This window comes from Alosa sapidissima, chromosome 19, assembly GCF_018492685.1.
Source record: "Alosa sapidissima isolate fAloSap1 chromosome 19, fAloSap1.pri, whole genome shotgun sequence".
Classification (NCBI taxonomy): Eukaryota; Metazoa; Chordata; class Actinopteri; order Clupeiformes; family Clupeidae; genus Alosa; species Alosa sapidissima.
The window spans coordinates 20,776,979-20,799,183 of record NC_055975.1 but is presented as its reverse complement, the minus strand read 5'-3'; the positions used below and the strand labels follow the sequence as shown (position 1 = coordinate 20,799,183).

At 40.3% G+C, this 22,205-nt stretch overlaps 2 protein-coding genes across 2 annotated transcripts in view; one reads left to right on the top strand and one right to left on the bottom strand.

The window, feature by feature from the left end:
* Nucleotides 1-2,206, bottom strand: part of ivd (isovaleryl-CoA dehydrogenase) — a 17,225-nt gene extending 15,019 nt beyond the window's left edge. The window contains exon 1 of the mRNA XM_042072135.1: nucleotides 2,057-2,206. The gene's annotated coding sequence lies outside the window, so the exon portion shown is untranslated. The remainder of the gene's footprint in view (nucleotides 1-2,056) is intronic.
* itpka (inositol-trisphosphate 3-kinase A) overlaps nucleotides 1-22,205 on the top strand; it is a 23,373-nt gene extending 1,168 nt beyond the window's left edge. The window contains exons 2-7 of the mRNA XM_042072133.1: nucleotides 11,415-11,514; nucleotides 15,418-15,631; nucleotides 18,196-18,400; nucleotides 19,343-19,444; nucleotides 21,317-21,388; nucleotides 21,726-22,205. Coding sequence (XP_041928067.1) covers nucleotides 11,415-11,514; nucleotides 15,418-15,631; nucleotides 18,196-18,400; nucleotides 19,343-19,444; nucleotides 21,317-21,388; nucleotides 21,726-21,923 — 891 coding nt within the window. The 3' untranslated portion in view covers nucleotides 21,924-22,205. The remainder of the gene's footprint in view (nucleotides 1-11,414; nucleotides 11,515-15,417; nucleotides 15,632-18,195; nucleotides 18,401-19,342; nucleotides 19,445-21,316; nucleotides 21,389-21,725) is intronic.

Genomic DNA, 22,205 nt, shown 5'->3' with positions numbered 1-22,205 from the left:
GCTCTAATAGGCGATAAATGGCTTACACCAACAACGGCAAAGAATTGTGATTTGTTTTTCTTTCAAGTGACTGAACCGAACATACATTTTAACTGGTCTTCTTTAACCTTTAGTTTAGAATATTCCAGTGAAGGCCATTTCTATTTTGCCACAAATGCTTTAAATGTGCCCTTGCATATTCAGGCATGCAGGTTGTTGGTCTTTCTGGTACTTTGAAAACATTATAGACAGTATCTCAAGCCATCAGAAAATCCCAGCCTTGGAGCTCACTTCAGAGAGATGCTGTTCCAAACATGGCAATTTTTATATGACAAGACATTTTGTCTCCCGTCAAACAAACTAATCTCAAAAAAACTACGGCACTGATCTAGAGTTGTTGAATTTCACCACTCACAACAACTCCATTACTAGGCCTGGACTAGAGGTCCATTTCTTTAGAAACTGGACTTGGACAGTTATTATACAACATTGTTCAGAGTGCATAGCACTTATAAACGGATAATCTTAAATGAAGTTGTAGTTGTAATAAATAACATCTATATTACATGTATGTTATTACATTTTCATGCAGGTTGTGTGACATTAGATGAAGCATATAATCAACATTAAATAAGCTGTCACATATGAGGAAATTGGTGAGAATGCAGGCTATATTGTGTGTGACCAGAGCCCAGTTTTATATGGTGTGTTGTGGCTAGCAGCACAGACCACACACATATAGCCTAGTTAGCAAGGGGAGGAGGGTATTTTCCACTAGCCTGGTCAGCCTTCCATTTCTCTCAGTCGGTCATGGAACCAAAACTGAGAACGAGACCTGACAATGCAACTCTAGTGGAAAAGCCACATTTATTTGTGCATTCTTTCTTTTCCAGTGGTTGCAACAAGCCGTAGTTGTAGTGATCTGGTGGTTATGCATTCATGTAATAATTTGTTCAGTAGTGGAAATATGTTTCTTCCGCAATTTTTGGTCACATGCTTGTCTGCCTTATAGTTTTTACACTATAAATATAGGGGCCTATTACTTTACACTTTATAGTTGACAAATATACCTGGAGATATCACCTGAATTCAAAGACAACATTCGTACATCAAATATTTTCACAAGATTGCTGTATCACAGTCTTTGACACCAGCCAAAAGTATACCTAAAAGTGATAAACACAGCTCCATACTGAGCAGCTGCATTCTGTCCATATTGTGCAATGATGCTTGCTTGAACAAGAGGTTATTAATTGTCTGAAGCATTTAGCCTTCGTTTCTATCAGTTATGTGATCTGTTTAACGTCTGCTTGTGATTTTGGCCTCTGCTTAGCTGTGGAGAATGCCTGCAGTCCGCTACATCTTCGGCTACGACCATAGATGGTCTGTAGCTGTCACCGTGTTTTAAACAATTAGAGCTTCGTCTGTCTAGAATGCTGTTCTGTATCTAATTGTGTCCATCTGACTGTTTTAGAAAAGGCTTGAACACCTTTGGCTATTGATTGGACCTCGTAGTTGACTCCCATGTTGGTCTTTTTCCATTGTGCTGAGACAATAGGCAACAAATGGAAAAATATGAAGAACAACAACAACAACAAAAAAGCAAACATTGGCATGCAGTTTGACATTTGCACACAATCCCACGCCCACACATTGACACACACACAGTCCATGATATGCCCACGCACATTTTACCGTTTCAGATAAGAATATAAACATATACACTCTCACATAAAAATTGCCACTCATACACATGGATTCTCTATTGATGTTTCTTTTTGACACATGCACATAAATATCACAAAACACACACGCGCACACACACACACACACACACACACACACACACACACACACACAGAAACACACACTCCTCTCTCTCTCTCTCTCTCTCTCTCACACACACACACACACAAACACATAAACACATAAACACACCCACACTAACACACATCCACACACACACACACACACACAAGCACAAACACTATCACAGTCTTTTAAACACTCTGTCCCCCCCCCTCTCATAAACACACACTCAACACCCATTTAGCTCACACAGTCCTGATAGACTTACCCATTAGCTTCGCTGCGTATCTGCAGCAAATCAGCTTTAGCCGCTGTGACATTTAAAGCAGAAACCGCTCGATATCACAAACAAAGCTGTGTGTACTTGCTGAGGGGACGCCAGAATAGCCTGTTACATTTATTCCACTCAACAGCCATTTTGGTTCATCATAACTGCCAACAATTCTTTTTTTGTTACTAGGAAAACCTGTATTGCGAAACACAGTTGCCTGTCACATTGTCTTTGTACTTTCACTTACACACACACACACACACACACATGCACACACACACACTACACACACACACACACACACACACACACACAGACACACGCACACACACACATGTCAATACTATTTCTATAAAAGTAATGTGGTAAGCACTTTGCAAACATCCAAATCACACACCCACCTATGTGCATGATATGCACACACACACTGACACTCAAACACACACTCACCCAGTCACACTTGATGTCGCTCACACATGCATACACAGCTAAATGTCAACTTCTCAGCTGTTACGCAAATACAAGTATAATAACCATTTTTTGTTTTAGAAGTCTCTCCCATCCACACTCTTCAGGAATGTTAACTGCTTTTGTTTTGTCTGCAAAGAAGTACAATGCACCCAAGTTTGCTCTCTCACAACCAGGGGTGTAGTGGTAAAATAAGAGGTTGGTAAACTATGAATTCTGTGATCACGGTAAGGTGGACTGCGCCATGCAGTATCGGATTTTTTAAAAAGGTATTTTGAACATGTTTGATGATGGTGGAGGTTATTGTCCAATCTTTATAACAATACCAGTGGTGTTAAATGCTTCCTAGAGTGTTGATGAGTGTACATATTGTGAATATGGATAATGCAGTGTGATTTTTTTATGTTAAAAGTTGCAATTGGCGAATAAACTTTTTTGAGAGGTGGATAAACTCTAACAAGAGGTGGATAAACTCTATTTCTGAAATTTCAGAGGTGGATAATCTTTGTTTACTTGCGTTTAGCCTCCACTACAACCCTGCTCACAACCCACCAACTTCTCATGGGACCAAACAAAATGTCCACCACATCTTAGTTCGACCACAGAATTATATGTACACAAAGTGCTGTGACACAATTTCATGGAATTCTCCACAAAGCCTTAGACTTCTGCTTATCATTTGTACTTATCATTGGAAACATGATCTTGAATGTAGTGACTCAGCTTGAAGTGCCCATAAGGTCTTGGAGAAGAGCGTCACTGAAAGTACTCTATTTGTAAGGGTTTGAATTTCACTTCCTCATTGTCACACCTTTGGGTTCAACCCTTGTCAGCTCATAAAGTAACATAGAATAACAAGTGAAGACAAAAGAACACTTGACAGTCACTTGACATAGATGCTTTGTCAGCTGAACATGTTTTCCAAGGCAGCCTTTGATGTCTGCTGATTCTAGGTTGGTATTTAGCCTTTGTGAATTTCTCATTGGCTGATGTATGTTCACATAGGTACGTTAACATTGCCAAATAGTAAACTGTAGCTGTTTATATATCCACAGCAGATACGTCAGCAGATGCAATGGCACTGTGCTGTCACTGTTCCATGGGCAGGGTTTAGTTTTGAAAGTAAAGTAAACAGGGGCATGGAGAGTCTGCTCTCTGTGACCACTTGTGGTTTACTATGAGTAAGATATCACCCATTCCATGTGTGCAACCCATTCCATGTGTGCAAACATTGAAAAAAATATACAAAAAGAAAGGTGCCTTGCACAATGGGTCATTCCTATATGTCCTAATTCTGGGTAGTACCTAGTAATTTGTGATAGATGGGCTTAAGACAAAATATGCAAATAAAAAAGAGGTATTTGCATGTAAGTTACTTACACATCAATTTATTTATGATCACCTCTGTAGTTTGTTGGTTACTCTGTTGTCCTTTTTAGATTATAGGCAAACACTCTTTACAGTTTGCCTATTCATTACAGCACATTTCATTTTTTTTTCTCACATAAATGGAGATTACCAGTATAGAGAATGCCAGAACAGGCCCGTTTTACAAAGGTAAATGGAGATTGATAGAATATACATTGCATCAAAGCAGAATATTTGTTGTTTGTGCATGTTAGTATTATATGTATACATTAAACTGCATCAGATCCTAGCAGCTCAAGGGAAGTTCTGGGTTATGCTTTCAGTGAGGGGAAGAAACACGCCACCAGTTCAGAGTCAGTCAGTCATGTCCCCAGTGACACACAAAAGGTTGGCATGTGGAGTGACGAGGCTTTGGAAGGTGTGAACAGTGCACAATCAGTGTTCTCAAGTCATGTGGAAGAAATACAAACACAAACTGGTTGTGTTACACAGCAAGGCTTGGTTCCTTCACAACAAAGCACAGTAGTGAGGGTGGTACAGTGTGGGGGTTGATTTTGTTGGATTGCCAGTTCATATAATGCTCCATTACAATAGATTTTTTTAACTCTTAGAGATGGGACTCAAAGAAACCATTTGATATGAAATGAATCAATACTTAAACAGGAATTTATATGCAAAGATTTACCGTCAAAGCTGTAAAGGTATATCTGTGCAATAGCATCTAACTATGCTGAAGTACTTGTCTTATTGATTTTTGCCCCTGAAGTATACTTTTTATATTAAGGCATGTTGACTACAAAAGGCCAACATGCTATATCTGTAACCTACTCCTGTGTAGTAAACAAATGTGCACTTTTGATCAGCTCTGACCACTAAAAAATTTGACATTTACGCCCACACAGTTATTTGTTGTGAGTGAACACGTTGCACACTCACATCCTCAACAAACCTCGGCCATGTGATACAATCACCTCAGCTCATGCACGGTGCTTGCGTGTTCTGCAGGTACCTTTCAATGCTGCTGGAGCTGGGATTACTTTATTGTAGAGATGCACCGATAGATCGGCTGGTGACCGGAATCGGCCGATTTTCACGTGATCGGCCATGACCGGCGACCGGCCGGTCAGTCTGAGACATGCCGATTTTATCCCGGTCAAATGCACTTGTGCACCACAATTGTAACAACACCCAGCTGAGTTTGCAAAGTTTGAAGAAGCTAGCAACCAGGCCAACACTCAGGGCTGGATGTAGGGCTATAAAGAAAGCGCTAATAGGCTACTGAGTTTTTCTATGCAGCAAACGCTGTGCTTTGCCATTGGCCTACTGCGTGGAATTTACTAAGCTGTCACTTCATTAGGCTACGTAAACATCGCTCATCACCGTCCGTCACTGCCGCTAATTGCGTGCCCACAGCTGAACCACAAGCGCTGCTGAACGGAGATAACCGATTGCGACATTAAAAATAATCAAAGCGATCATAGGCTACATAATAAGATGTCAACAAGCAGCAACATACAGTAGCCCTAGTAGTTCTACTCCACTTAAAAAAAAATACTCGGAACTATTTACTGCACGTAGACTAGGGCTATGCCTTAAAATACCCTAGTAGATTGAGAAGTGGATGTCGTGAAAGTGAACAAAATGATAGCCTATTAGAAAGGCAAACAAACGTTAAAGTTGCTTTTGACATAGTAGCCTACAATGAAGAAAACTGATGCTCTGAATACTGAATCAGCCGTCTCTGAAAGTTTCTAGGCCTATAGCCTAATTGATGCATTTAACCGGAATTTGGATTTCATTTTTTCACCGCAAAACAGACGTGCACTGTTTTCATATATGGTGGAGCACCTAATCGCTATTAGCACTTCTCCTCCGCTGTGTTTGGTGATAGCCTAGGCTACAACCACTTTTCACTCGCCATCCCATAAATTCATCAATGCATATGAAAATATGTTACATGGTATGTTCAAATGTATCATGACAATTTTTCTTATATCTTTAGTTGGATATTGGATGTGAGAAGAATAAAATGGGTGTTCCATAACTTAACTTAATCCAGAATTTGATACTGCAACTAAAGTTAGACTTGAAGAAGAATCTGTCTGCTCACCAGTTCCATTTTTTTTAACAGCCATTTCATTATTGATAAGTTGATTACATGTCTTAACATGTTCTATCAAAGAAAAGATAGAAAATAACTATTTGTGTGTGTGCTGTAAAATGGTTAGAAGAAATGAAATCGGAATCGGCTAAAATCGGTATCGGCAGGTCAAACTCTAAAATCGGAAATCGGTATCGGCCCAGAAAATTGCAATCGGTGGATCTCTACTTTATTGTATCCTTGCTCATTCAAACACACTGCACTAAAGGCATTGCACCAGTCACTGCACTAAACCAATCAATAATTGTTGTCTAATTTGAATTATGCCATTTTAGCTGTACCATGCTCGGGTGCCATATTCCACATCCCCTTAGGTGTTGCTTATGTCCACTTCTTTTTTCTCTTTCAAGAAGAGTATTTTTGTCTGTCACTGCCTTGTGAGAGGGCGAGTGTGATTTTAGTTTCCCGCATTTGCATCACTCAGTGGACTGTTGAATATCTCAGTGCCCCCGGAGCCTTTCTGCAGGCCATGTGTCGGGTGACTAACACACACACAATTATAGTCCAGGCAAAGTAAGGTCTGACCCAAAACTAATTGCAACAGAATTTATTTTCACATTTTTATATTTCAATTGGGGATCTAAACACCATAGTAAAAGTCCATGAAAATCCAGTTGGTGGAAATATGTTAAAATGAGGGTTGTTTTATGCATTATCCTTCAGCAAATACTGACAAAACTGTAATTAGAATGTTATAGAATAAGCATTCTAAAGAATATCTGACCCCATCTAACTTAACATGGAATTTTAGAATATTGCATTGTTGAGGAACATTCTTTTATTTTCAAAGAGTTAGTACATTTCTCAGGCTTATTTCAGACTGGTTTGTTGCTAATTGGTGTCTATTTTTACATTCCTTTGAATCAATGGAAATGGTTGTTGAGTCTTTAAATAGAGCCAGTGTGTTTTTGCAAGTGTTCCACAATGTTAAAGTTGTACAACACATAGTTAAGCATTATTTAGCCTAGGAAAGTGTTTTTGGTGGTCTGATTTAGAGGCCACTGAATCATATACACATAGGCCTATCACACAAAAGTATCAGTTCATCATTTTCCAAGACTTATAGACTTATAGTAATTGACCTCTTGCCCGGGGGTTGACTGAGAGACTGTCTATCCAATCAGAGGGGCCTGTATGATGCCTCTTTACTTTGCACAATTAAAACAGTAATCAGACAGCACAGTATGTTTATGTAAGTGAATGAATAAAGGAATATTGTAAAGGCAAAGTTGAAGATGGACAGGATAATGTCCAAATTCGACAGAAAGGTGCAGATAACTGCAGCTAGCCTCCAAAGAGGTGACTGTTGTGATGTCTGGCAAAAGGTGCATGCTATACTAATAAATATAGTTTAAGCTTAATAATTAAAATGCATGCCTATGCATGGGTCATGGTTTTACCAAAATAATAGAACAGCCAAAACTATACATATTCTAAAAGCATATGCCCTGTACATGAAATATAGCATTAATCAACTTATGTCCCCTTATCTTCCTTCACACCATGCATAATACATACTCCTCTATTCTGTATAGGCGAATCAAATGAACTGCTGATACATTTTGGCCTGCACTATTAAGGGAAACAAATTAAACATCATAAACTACATATTTTCTAAAAACATATAAGCTCTAGAAGTGATGTGACACCAATTAGGACATGTCCCATCTTCCTCCATGCAATGCACAATACATTGCCATCTATTCTGTATAGGCGAATCTAGTGTAAAACGGACACATTTTGACATATACTGTCTAGGGAAAGCAAATTAAACACCCTAAACTATATATTTTCTGAAAGCATAAACCCTCCAGAGGAGATATAACACCATTTAAGATATTTCCCATCTTCCTCCATGCCATGCACATACATTGCCCTATATTCTGTATAGGTGAATCTAGTGTAAAGCGGATAGATTTTAGCCTATACTGTCTATGAAAAACAGAATAAATACCCTAAACTATATATTTTCTAAAAGCATATTACTTGTAGATGAGATATAACACCAGTTAAGACATGTCTCATCTTCCTCCATGCCATGCACAACATATTGCCCTCTATTCTGCAAAGGCGAATCTAGTGTACAGTAGACACATTTTGGCATGTACAGTCAAGGGAAAACAAATTAAACACCCTAAACTATATATTTTCTGAAAGCATATACCCTCTAGAAGAGATATTACACAATTTCAGACATTTCCCATCTTCCTCCATGCCATGCACAATACATTGCCCTGTATTCTGTAAAGCTGAATCTAGTGTAAAGTGGATACATTTTGGCCTATAATGTCCAGGGAAAACAGATTAACCACCCTAAACTATATATTTTCTAAAAGCATATGCCCTCTAGATGAGATATAATGCCAGTTAAGTATTATCTTCCTCCATGCCTTGGACATGGTACATATTCCTATATTGCATTTACTCTGTATTAAAACACATTGATTTTAATATATCGCTGAAAAAGCTAGAGCATTCAAAAATGTTCAATGTTAACATTTAAAATCATATTATTGTTTAATTTGACCATCGTTTGTCCTCAGATTCACCCCTGTGGGCTGAATAGTAATTGATATATAGGGCTATATTTGTCTAATACACATGGTCACTAGCAAATAGCTTAGGGGTTTGTCAAGTCCACATTGGGTGTGGTTTTGTTTTCAAAAGTCCGGCAAAAAGGTGGATCTTATGTTTCTTAATTAGTCATGGGTGTGTTTTGGGCTTAACATCCTTTAAACTAATGAGAGTGACATCTGTCATTCCCTTTAACAGCAAACAGTGCAACTTCAAAAAGTGCATCGATATTTTGATAGTCAGCGGCGCATTTGAAGGAATCTTCTTGCATGCGAGACCGTATGGAACAGGTATTCCACTAAAATATGCTTTACTAAAACCAAGCAGAGTATAGCCTACACACATCTGCACTTGTGTATTATTTGAAGTCATTGTCAATGTGAAACTAACTTCTCCGTGGTATCATAGTCAACGACAAAACAGTTATACACAGTTAAATACTTTTACTATTGACTGACAATATGTTACCATTGACAAAATAGCCTGAAAAAGGCAAAACTTACAATAGTGTTTAAATAAATAAGAAACCTAAGGACATTTATCCTGCAGAGGAGTTTCTTACATCTTGTGACTTTGCAAATGATGGTGAATAATTACTCATTGTGGGACGTATTACTGATATCTTTATTATAATTATGTTCCCCATTGTAATCGTGTAATTTGTAATGTTTTACATGGATGTGCGCTGGTGCACGTTCCTGTGGACGAGAAAGGCAGGGTGTAATTGTGCACTCGCCCATCACTGTTGATAATGCACTCTTAAAGGGACACCAGGCAACGTTTAATTACTCATCTTCGTAAGTCGGTATATGATATGGAAGAATATCCCGCTTGCAAGTTCAGTGTATCGTACCCGCCGACCGAAGCAGGATCAGTTTACATCCTGCAATCACAGCACAGGGGCAGGCTAACGAAACGCGATTGTTGCAAACGTGTGTATAATGGCAGAGCCGGCGAAGAAGCAACAAAAACCCTTGACGGAAGATGCAAACAAAAAGGAAAAGAGCTTCAGACCGAGCGTGTGGGAGTTTTGTAGAGAAAAGGCATCAGGCTTGCCTGGTGTCCCTTTAAAATAACATATAAACAACTCGCCATGGATTTCTGACCAGGTATTTCTTGGTCAGTGGCGTAATGCGTTTTAGGTAGTGTAAGATAGCGATTTTTAGATAATGCGCTAGACCCCTCCTTAGGTCGTTAATTGCCACACCCCTTGGTGCGTTGCTCAATAAAAGAGACGGGCATAACAAAAAACTTAATAGAAATACGTGTACAATAGTGTACAATATTCTAAAGTAGAATAGTGTTGCATCGTGATGATTATACGCTTTGCGCCGTGCTGTTGACTGTCATGATAGGGCCCATAGCCATTGTAACCTCTTGGCAGCCATTTTGGTGGCCATCTTGAAAATGACCCCTTTCTCAAAGTCAGATTTTACTAGATTCTTAGTATGTTATTTAGCATGCCAGTACCAGAATCCATAAAAAAAACCTTTGTATCAATTTTTTTGATGTTGAACCCTATATTGACCCGCCTAAAGTTACTCAACTTGCACTGGATCATCTTCCTGAATGTCAATATTATCATTATAAGTGTGGGCAAATTTCTAAGTCAGCACCAGTCAGAGGCTACATTCAATGTTTTGCACTTTTATGTCATCACATAACCAAAAGTATTGGTTTTACCAAAAATAGTTGTCAATATTTTAAACTACAAAAATACATACCTATAAAGTATTTTGATACAAATTATTCAACCAAGTCAAATACAAATTACGAATATACAATATATTTTGTATTTGAAATATGGAATACATGTACCATAAATACTGCTCATCCCTGTAGGCATCACTTGTTCTGAGATACCATGTTTGGTTCAGGAGATATAATGAAGAATATAGGTGTAATTCAGTTATAGTGGAACATTTAATGGTTGCCACAGCAACCATTAGGGTTTTTTGATAATTGTTTTATATCTGAAAATGTTCAGGGCTCCAAACTGTACAAGTTCACCAAGTTTCATGCTTATATGAAAGAATTTGACCTAATTTTCACATATCCCCTGTACTATAAAAGTTCAATAAAACTGCCAAAAGTGCAGCTTTTCGCCATTGACCTATGCACACATAATTCCAATTTTGACAATGTTCCACCACTTGGATTTTCATGGACTTTTGGTATGTGATTTGGGAAGGTTTCATGAACTGAATACAACAAAAATCATTTCTGTTGCAATTAGTTTTGGGTTGGGTGATTTTTTCTCATAGATTGCCTGGACTATTAGGGAACATCATAACCAGCCCATAGTTCCTCCCAGCGAGCTCAGGACAGGACAATGTGAGCATTATCGTTAGCGTTAGCGACTGTTAAATGCAAAGCGCGCTGATTGCCACAGTGCAAGTCAGGTGTAACCACAAAGCAGATGTGAAGCATTTTCTCCTTTTTTCTTGTTTGAAAAAAAAGTGGTTCTGTAAAGGGAGCCATTGAGTGACTGAAGAGGAACTTTGATAACTGTTGGTAAGCATCTGATACAGTATCATTGTTGTTTAGGGGGGGGGGGGGGGGGGGGGGGGTTGTTTAGGGGCACTTTTTTTATAATCGAGTAGGCTCGGTGGTTTCTACTAGGGTCTTGCCTTTAGGACATTATTCTTCAAAAGCTCCTAGCAAGGTTCCTGTAGTGGAAGTTTTATGACGCTAGTTTAACAGCAACAATACCTCTCTCCATCTTTCTTTCTCTCTCTCTCTTTCTCTCTCTCTCTCTCTCTTCCTCTCTTTTTTCCATCTAAGCAAACTAAGCCATGGTGGAAGTTGAAGACCATAGTCCACCTCCCCTTCCTCGTCTCACAACGCAAACGCCTCTCCTGGGTTCAGCTCGCAGGCCATAAAGGTAACTGAGGTCAACAAAATGTCAGAATGATTCACTGTGTGGCCTTTTGCAGTGTCACATTTTCAACACCCACCCCACACCAAATATATGCATCTCTATGTCGTCTGGAAAATGTGTTCTTGGAAAGCTTGGAATGAGATGTTCATTGCACAATAAAATATCATGATATTGAAATGTAAATGTATTTATTTACTTAACATACAGTATTATTCCTTATAGTTTAGCATTATTAATTTACAAGGATACAAGGAGGTTTATTTGTCACATACATAGCAATACTAACGTAAAGCATGTAGTGAAATTTCGTTTGGTGTTCACAGGGCTCTACACTAACATTTTTTTTCAGGAGCACTTGTGCGCCCAAGTTAAAAAATTTAGGAGCACAGACAAAAATTTGGGCGCACAGTCAGTTCTGTACTTAACTTACACATAATCTAACATTATACTGCAGCTAACAGTTAAACATGCCAGTGCACCAATTGTGAATATTAAGAATGACTGACAACATTTAGGCTACAGGAAACAGGATTTTAAAGATCAGTGCCTACTTTTCCTACATTTTGTTAATGTAAAATAATATAATACATTGCCATATTTGCATTTAGCCTGTATATCAAGTATCCTGCCAAATGTAGGCTAATTTATTTATTTGTGAATCCATCTATAGCTAAACCAAATATGCCCATGGTGACCTATCTGACTGCATACTGCCTAATACTAGGCCTACTACTAAAACAGTCAATTTTCTGTTCCACAAAAGCCAACATAGGCTAATCAAGTATATATGTGTTTTATACTTTTAGTTTTTATTTGAAATATCTGCATTGATGGGGGCAGTAAACGTTAGGCCTACTTTCGTTTTGCACTTCAGCTTGTATTCGGTGTAAACAAACAAGCATGCGTGGAAGCCTGGAGTTGTTAGTAGCGTTCTACCTTTGAATAAAATGGGAGTATTACGGGAGGCTACTTTTGTGCCGGTGTTACATGGCAACTGGCTGCGTTGATGACGTTTCATGATTGATGACGAGTCTTTGACAGATGTGGCCGCTTGCAGATTTGTCACTTTCTGATATACTAGAGACGCACACAAATATGCATGACATGTTTAAAAGTCAAAATTGTATGTAGTACTACATGCACTGGACCATTAATATGCCACCCAAAAAACAAACACCTAAATAGCATAAATTAACTTCACGTGGGTATCGAACCACGAATAAATTGACCTGTTTGCTTGGTAATCAGACGTCTATAAACTTGCGCCACGAGCCAGCTGACGGCACTCACAGAAATTGACTTCAGTTGTATGATTAAAAGAAGTCAGCTAACGTTATGATAATTGTAACAAGTTAACATAGCTGTTCATGTTATCTGGCTACCATGTTATCATGCTACCGTTGCCCAAGCCATTTAGTAGGCCTTCAAAGTATCATGGTTAAGTTTTACAAACGTTTCACTGAGGTTAGGCTGTGGCCGCCCCTACCTGAAGTGTCTGTAGAGCAAATAAATCAGCAAATAAATCAAATAAAAATGTGTATCCTTGTGTTGTGTAGCCTATCCTTTTGTCCAGCCTATTCTTTTAAAAATTCAGTTCATGAAACACAGGCATTGAAACCCACACTGCAATGGGCAGAAGTCTATAACGTGTCCATATTTTACACAAAATTTGTGCACAGGGAGAGTCAAAACTCTAAGGGTTATAGGCTATTAACGTTAATGTTGCTGACATGTAAACATGGGTTTGATATTTTATTGATATTTTATTTCCCAATTCACACGTTCATGCTTCTCCTGTGGCGCAACAGGTTAACGCTTACATAGCCTATTACTTTTTCACGCAGTCGACATGGGTTCAATCCTCCCCATTACACGTTTTTTTTATTATTATTTATTTATTTTTAGACCAGCAACGCTTCCTCAATTTAGGCTACAGATACTAGGTGGCCACAGAGAGCCTGACCAGCAGTCAGTGAAATGTTTGAAAACTTAACCATGATACTTTGAAGACCTATTGGCTTGGGCAACTGCTGTAGCAAGACAACACCATCAGCCATGCATGTTAACTTGCTTAATCATAAGCTGACTTCTTCAAATTGTATAGACTAAGTCAGGTAAATGTCACTGTGACTTATCAGCTGGTTCGTGGCGCAAGTACGTAGATGAATGGTTATCATGTAGCTTAAGTGGTTTCATTTAGGAAGCAGGTTCGATACCCACGAGTTATTATTAGGCTATTTGTATTTATGTTTTTGGTGGCATATTCATGGTCCAGTGCATGTAGCGTACTACAGACAATTTTGACATTTAAATATGTCAGGCATATTTGTATTTGTTCGTCTCCAGTTTCCATCAGAAAGTGACAAATCTGCAAGCGGCCACATCTGTCAAAGAAACGTCATCACTCGTGAAACGTCCCCAACGCAGCCAGTTAACATGGGTGCCAGTTGCCATGTAACACCGGTTCGCTACAGCTATATTTTGCATATTGCAGCCAATACGTCAAACGGGGCTAAAAGGCATGTTAGGTTACCTTTCCTTCTCTCGCTGCATTCTCAGAATCTCATCCTGTTCCTCCTATATCCAATGAATTAGGTGGATAGAATAACTAATTTCTTCAATCTTTGCATCTTGGCTGGCTAGTCTAACTTTCCGCTTTTTCTGCGCGCTCTTGGATTTGATAGAAGCGACTACTAGCGAGTCACAACGCGAAACTGCTAACGTTGATGGGAGGTGTAGTTTTTATGCTGCATTCGCGACGTGATTCTATGGTTTGCACCAGTAATGTTTCTCGATGTTGCGGTGCATTTTGTAGACAAACATTGACATGGTTAGAAGTCATTCGCACCAGTGCGCCGAAATATGTTTTTGCACTTGCACGGCATCATTTTTACTCGCATGTTTCGCAGTGAAATGGGCGCACTGTAGAGCCCTGAGTTCAGCTTTTTCTGTGCAAGTGTGAAGAAAGAAAGATCAAGAAATATTTTAATAAATAGCAAGAGAGAATAAAAAGTGCAGTGTCTCATTTTTAGTTCTTTTTTTTTCAGTATTTAGCTCACGCTTTTACTGTATCCAAAGCAACTCACAGATGAGGACTTACATTAAAGCTACAACGCCTGAATAGAAGACTTTAGAGTGCAGTACATACTATGAGATAAATAGAGGATGATTGATTGTGCAGAAGTTTCAGTGACAACTAAAGGTACCCACGTGACAAACAGAGAAAGTAGTTAGATGAATCTGAACTGTCTGAATCTAACTCTTCCTGCAGTCACTCTTTTGCCATCAGGGTTTGTTGTACATGTTTGATGTTCTCTGGGTTGGGTTTATCAACACTCAGTGGCAGATGTTTTAGACGTAATTTCATCACAGTATGTGTCAAAACACGTGCCGTGGTACATCCAAACGGAACACATGGCGAAATCTGCAGTCTGCCTACTGCTTCGGGGAAACTTCCAGAAACAATTGAAGCAGTTTCCCGAGCACTGCCATTTTGTTCCATGTTCTAAAAGCAAACTTGATGTTTGTTTGCCTTTTATTTCCCGGTAGACATGTATCTATTTACACTTCACAGGGCGTAATCAATAGCTCCTTTGAACATTTAGAGGAATATGGTGGAGATTGACTTTGTTTTTTTTAGCACTTTCCCAGAAATTATGTTCTTTTTCTTTCTGTCAGCAGCTCGATGGTTCCATGCAATTGCACTTCAATTCAATTGAGAGTGTGTTTGAATGATTCCTATATTACGGTTTCATGTTGGCGACGCGTCATGCGTTGATTAGACAATCAACTGCACATTTAGTAGTCTAAATTCAGTGTAAAATGAAAAGGCACGAACGGCCAAGTTACTTTGTGTGCTGCAGTCTCCTGAACTGACATCCCCTCCCCACCCCGTTGCCTCCTCAGGTAGTTTCAAGTCTGGTGGTGAGGGGACCATCCTGAAGAAGTTCTCGGAGATCGAGAAGCAGTGTTTTGAGAGACTGCAGGGTGATGCCCTGGTGGGCTTTGTGCCGGCGTACCACGGGGTGGTGCAAAGCGACGGGGAGCCCTTCTTGCAGATGACCGACCTGTTGGGCAGCTTCGAGGGCCCTAATGTCATGGACTGCAAGATGGGAGTCAGGTAGGATGCCAGGATGGTATTTAGTTTGCATATGTTTGCAGCATTATTTCCTTGTTACAGGGTCCCTACAGGTCCTTGAAATACATTTTAATAACATCTTTATATATGTCATGTTTGAAAAGGCAGGAAACCTAGTCTATCATCACTATAACACAACACAATCAAGAAATGATTTTTCAAATTCTTTATTCCTTTCATTTCTTTAATCTGTGCCACAAAATATGACATGTTCGTGGTCCTTGAGTTATAGGCAATTTGGCCTGGAAAGTCTTTGAATTTGATGTTTAAGAAGGTGTGGGGACGTTATCAAGGCAAGTCATGGTTTAAAATCATGATAATCTCATTAGTCCTCATTGAGAACTTTTTCAAAGGGTTTTCATATTTCTTATATCTCAAGTAATCTGTTTGAATCGGTGGCTGTTGGCATTTTACACTACTGAATGGTTCTGCAGTCATGACAAAAAGTTAGCTGCAACGGTTTAACAGTTGTTAGTTGTTATTCATTTGTTATTGTTGGCACGGGTGGCCTTTTATTTGTAGAGATTTAAGGAGAAGCCACGTTTTGTGGGGAAGAAAACATGGCACATTTCTCTGCCAGTTGTAGTTTCATTTCCTTAATATTTCTGTTTTTTTGTTCACTACTATTTGAGGGAGAGGTTGTAGCGTTCAGTAACATAATCCATAGTTGGCATGATGTCAAGTGTTGGAAAACACCTTTGTGTGGTGATGTGCCAGTGGAGGTGAGGGTTAGAAATGCAGAGATACACTGGCTTTCTCAACTCTATGGGCCACCTGGTTAGGGTTCACTCCCCAGTCTCCTGTTAGGGAGGGTGGGGCAAGACTCACAAGAGAGAGGCCTTCTTAGCACAGACAGGCAGCCACAGGTTTCCTGTGCATATGCAAGACAGTACCACATACAGGAGCTCACACACTCGCACACACACACACATACGTACACACACGCACACATACGCACACACACAAACACAAACACACACACACACACACATGCATACACACACACATGCATACACACACACACACACACACACACACACATGCATACACACACACATGCATACACACACACACACACACACACACACACACACACACACATACACACACACACACACACACACGTGGGGCGCCCCTGAGGACTTCCTTATCACTACACACTCACAGCCACACACTTGCAAACACACTCTTGCAAACAGAGTCATGTCAACCTCGGCTGTGGTGTTTTGAGCAACGAGGACTCCCCTCACGACTTCCTCCTTATATTCTCGAGATGTGTGAGTGTATAGAAGTGAAACTGAAATAGTTAACAGAAGTTGGATGCTCTCTCCAAAATTAAAGGTCACATACTGTATAAACTTGAGTTGTGTGTCCAATCCCTGTATTGCAATTTTCTGTTGCATCATCACCTTGTGATATTCTTAGTGAGTTTAGCTCCTAAACTTGTTATGTAGCTGTTGGTCTTAATCATGTATGTGTACATCTGTCTTAGCATCTCATAAGGCCTTTAGACAAAGGGCTGTCCCAGAGTCTTCTTAGCATTTCCTTATCCTAACTCTTAACTGTACTTCAGCTGTGTTATGCAAGCAGGTTTGGCATAGTAAGGCGGGATTCACACTGATGGCAAGCAGTAGATTTTATATTATTTGCTATGGTTTGACAACAAATGGTTGGCATCGTGAGCATTTTGCTAGTGACATAGGAACTGAGCATTGAACTTTCAGAACATAGTGCCAGGCTCAGCAATGTCAGTTTGATGTATCCTAGGAGCACTTCAGACATTCTGACCAATCAAAGCAGTAAAATTTCTCATATGTGCGGGACGCTTCTTTCCATTGTAGGGAAATAAGTACCCAGTAGCTTAGCAACGAGATAGAACTTTGTTTGAATCAGTCGAATTGTGATCCGCACCCAAGCCATGCGAGCCCAGCTGAAGGGTAACTACAGTAAACAGATTCTCCAAACAGTGTTGGAACACCCCATATATCCAAGCTGTGCGGCAGCTGCCCGGAATGCTCCACTTGAGAGCGCCGGAGTGTTCACAGACCTCCGCTCTGGAGGCGAGGCCCTTTTATTTACTTTCATTGGGGAACTCCAGGCCAAGCCACGCTGTCTGCTCTGTGTCTGAAGTCACCTCTCGTCGTACATCTACTCCCCTCCTGCCTGCACTGCCCTGTCTTACCCCACCACCTCCATTGCCCTGTCTCACCCCCTCCTGCCTGTACTGCCCTGTCTCACACCCCACCACCCCCTCCCGCCTGTACTACCCTGTCTCACCCCACCGCCCCCTCCTACCTGCACTGCCCTGTCTCACCCCCTCCTGCCTGTACTGCCCTGTCTCACACCCTCCTGCCTGTACTGCCCTGTCTCACCCCCGCCTGCCTGCACTGCCCTGTCTCACACCCCACCGCCCCCTCCTACCTGCACTGCCCTGTCTCACCCCCTCCTGCCTGTACTGCCCTGTCTCACCCCCTCCTGCCTGTACTGCCCTGTCTCACCCCCGCCTGCCTGCACTGCCCTGTCTCACACCCCAACCTGTTCCGCAGGACGTATCTAGAGGGGGAGCTGGACCGGGCGCGGGAGCGACCCAAACTGCGGCGCGATCTCTACGAGAAGATGCTGGAGGTGGATCGGCAGGCGCCCACGGCGGAGGAGCACAACCAGAGGGCCGTCACCAAGCCACGCTACATGCAGTGGAGGGAGACCCTCAGCTCCACACACACGCTGGGCTTCCGCATCGAAGGCGTCAAGGTGAGGCCTCGGCGGGGCAAGGCAAGGAGAGAGGGGTGGCCAGCCAGAGCCAGAACTGCTCAAGGGCATCTGCTCAGCAGTTGCCCAGGGGCCTGAAGTTAATTAGATTTTCTCTCAGGTGATGATACTGTACCTGAGGTAACTGAGGTTTTGAGCAGTGTTTCCAGGTCGTAACATGACAGGTTTCTCCTGTTCTGATCGGTTGATTGTGAAGTTTTTTGGAAATTGATAAAGTTCCCAAGAGAAGAATTTGTTGCCTAACACCTGTGGAGAAGTGCCTCAACAACATCAGTCAGTGGCATTGCTCAATAACTTGCCCTGTGTATCATCTCCTTCAGGTAAAATGAATAAAGATGAGTCAGCCTTCAGTGAAATCCCACATGCTTGAACCAACCAACAACCTTGAACATGCTACTGGAGCTGTTTTTAAAGGAAGCTGTGGATGTGTTGCTTATGTTTTTTTAACTGTGCCTTTTTACTTTGCAGATCTACCCTCTAGCAGAATTTGATTTAATCACATTTGTGTACAACATGAAAATACTTGTTGCACTTACATACAGTTATTCAAAACTCATACATACAATCTCCTGCCTCAGTATTGATGAATAGGTGTAGAATTTTCACTGGGAGTCATATACACTCATTTCAAACTAAATGCAAAGGACATAATGTGTTTGATGATAAAGCTTGTGATTGTACAGGATATTATGATAACTTTTTTGTTGGTAAGCAATAACAGTTATGTAATGCATGGTATGTTATACACTAGGTGTACCTAATCTAAGCCTAAAGCAGATTCTAGTGTTAGAGCTAGCTGTGTTTTGACAGCTTTCGACGGTAACAACTTATATCTGTCTGTGATCATGAGTTTAGAAACATGACAGTTTCACCTCTCACCTCATCTCTCACCATTGACTGCCTCTCTCTCTCTCTCTCACACAGAAGTCAGATGGCACCTGCCGGACAGACTTCAAGAGAACGCGCTCAAAGGTGGACGTCACTCAGGTCTTCAGGGATTTTGTCGGGGGAAACACCAACATAGTTGTAAGTGACACTGATGGCATCCAGCTCCACCAGTTCAGTCACTCCCTTTGTGTACACACTTGCCGTGTGTTAAGAGTCATTATAAAAACAAAACATCCGGATGTTTGTGAGGTTGTCACCAAGAAATCTGGGAAACTCATGAGAATTTGATATTTTTACATGTGGATACACACAGTGCTATATTACATCTTGTGTTACATCCTCAACAGACATTGTTATAGTTACGTTCCTTAGAATATGCCATTGATTTCGACACAATTATACTGTACAGTACAGGCCAAACGTTTGGACACACCTTCTCATTTCAATGCATTTTCTTTATTTTCATGACTATTTACATTGTAGATTCTCACTGAAGGCATCGAAACTATGAATGAATGCAAAGTTATTTGGCCCACAGATGAATATTTGTCAAGTTATGGCTTGCTGAATATGATATTAAATAAAATAAAATAAATAGCAACTTTGAAGAAACTACAATATAAGACATGTTTTCAGTTTTCACACTTTTTTGTTAAGTACATAATTCCATGTGTTCATTAATAGTTTTGATGAATCTACAATGTAAATAGTCATGAAAATAAAGGAAACACATCTGTGTCACATGAATGAGAAGGTGTGTCCAAACTTTTGGCTTGTACTGTACATATCAAAGCATACAGTATAATATAATAGTGTAATTATCTTGGTGCTGCCACTGCTACATTCTAGTATGTCGTTTATGTCTTTAAGACATTTGTTTTCATGATCTCAATGTTTCAAGGAACATTACATGTTACTCTAGTGGGTTGAAGTGTGTTAATTAGACCGTATGAAATATTGATTGTACCTCACACTTACTGGATGTGAAGAACATATACACTACTGGTCAAAAGTTTGAAGTTACTTAGACATTTTCATTCCACTCCATTATAGACAGAATTCCAGCTGAGATCTGTTGCATTGTTTTTTAATCAGGGCAGCAGTTTTGAGATTACGTTATGTGCATACATAATTGCAAAAGAGTTCTCCAATGTTTTCTCAGTTAGCCTTTTAAAATGATAACAGATTAGTAAACAGAATGTGCCTTTGGAACATTGGATGAATGGTTGCTGATAATGGGCAAAGTAGATATTGCATTAAAGATCAGCCATTTCTTTCTACAGCAGTCGAGAACCCTTTTGCAATTACTGTAATTTCCCAACTATAAGCCGCTGTTTATACATTGATTTTGCAACATTTCTTCAGCTATAAGGTTAATACACGGGGGCAGTTAATGTGGTATGGTTTTGTTTTTTTAACTTGTATTAAACACTGTCCTGTGGCTTATACACAATGCGGCTAATGCACAGGAAATTACTGTATGTAAGCACATACCTGTAATGTAATCTGAAAACTGCTGCCCTGATTAAAAAAACAATGCAACTTATCTCAGCTGGTATTCTGTCTATTATTAAGTAGAATGGAAATTTCTAAGTGACCCCAAACTTTTGACCAGTAGTGTATATGTTCTTCACATCCAGTAAGTGTGAGGTACAATCAATATTTGATACGGTCTAATTAACACACTTCAACCCACTAGAGTAAAAGGTAGTCCATTTCCACTATAGTGTATACATTATATATTAGTTAAGGTACAGTACATGACCATTAGTGTAAATAGTGCTCCACCCTAACTGCTTGTGATGTTACTGTTAAATATTTAAAGTTACTTTAACCCTGAAAGCAAATACTTACTTTTGATACTTTCTCAGATACCACATGAATAAATAGCCCAAATGTTGGTTCATGCCATGGGTTTTCTCTCACGCTCTCATTTTTTTCCTTATCTCTCTCTCTTTCTCTCTCTCCCTCCCTCCTTTTCTTTCTTCCTCTCTCTTTGCCTCTGAAAAGAATGCATATGTGAGTAAGCTCCGAGAGATCAAACAAGCCCTGAACACATCAGAGTTCTTCAAGAAGCATGAGGTTAGCAAGCAGGGTCTCTGGCTGCACACAAACCTCAGACTCATCATCCAACGTGTTAAGACATAGAAGAGTACAAGAGGACTTTAATGTAGCATTTAATATAACCTGTATGGAGTGCTGTTTTGTCATCTAAAAGTTTTGTACTTAATTTACAAGTAATTATGTGTAACTATTTACATCATCACTTCTTTGATAAGAGGTTTGACATGTGATAAGGTTTGACATTTGAGCAGATACAGTACAGAGGTACAAGTGTTTTGGAAACAAGAGCATAGAAACATAATGAACTGAGGCTCTGCTGGCATAATGAACTGAGCCTTCCTCTGCTGTCCTGCAGGTCATTGGTAGCTCCCTCCTGTTCATCCACGACCACACGGGCCGCGCCGAAGTGTGGCTCATCGACTTCGGCAAGACCACTGCCTTGCCAGACGGCCAGAGCCTGCAGCACTGCACGCCGTGGAAGGAGGGGAACCGCGAGGACGGCTACCTGTGGGGCCTCGACAACCTCATCCACACGCTGGCCTCGCTAGTCTAGGGGTGACCCCTGACCTCTAAGGCTGAACTCTGACATCAGCCGCAAGGATGAGGACTCACAGTACGTCACTCTGTCTGTTTTGTTGACACTTGAAGTGTTACATTGTTGCTGCAGACATTGTTGATGCAGTACTTGAAGAAAAACGTATCAACAAACTATTGTGTCACGTTAAAAGGGCATCAAGGCCATCGAACAAAGCACAAAAGCAGATGCCCGAGTTCAGTGCCAAAAATAACAATATTCTCAAAATATCTCCTGTGAATATACCATGAGTCCTTTAAC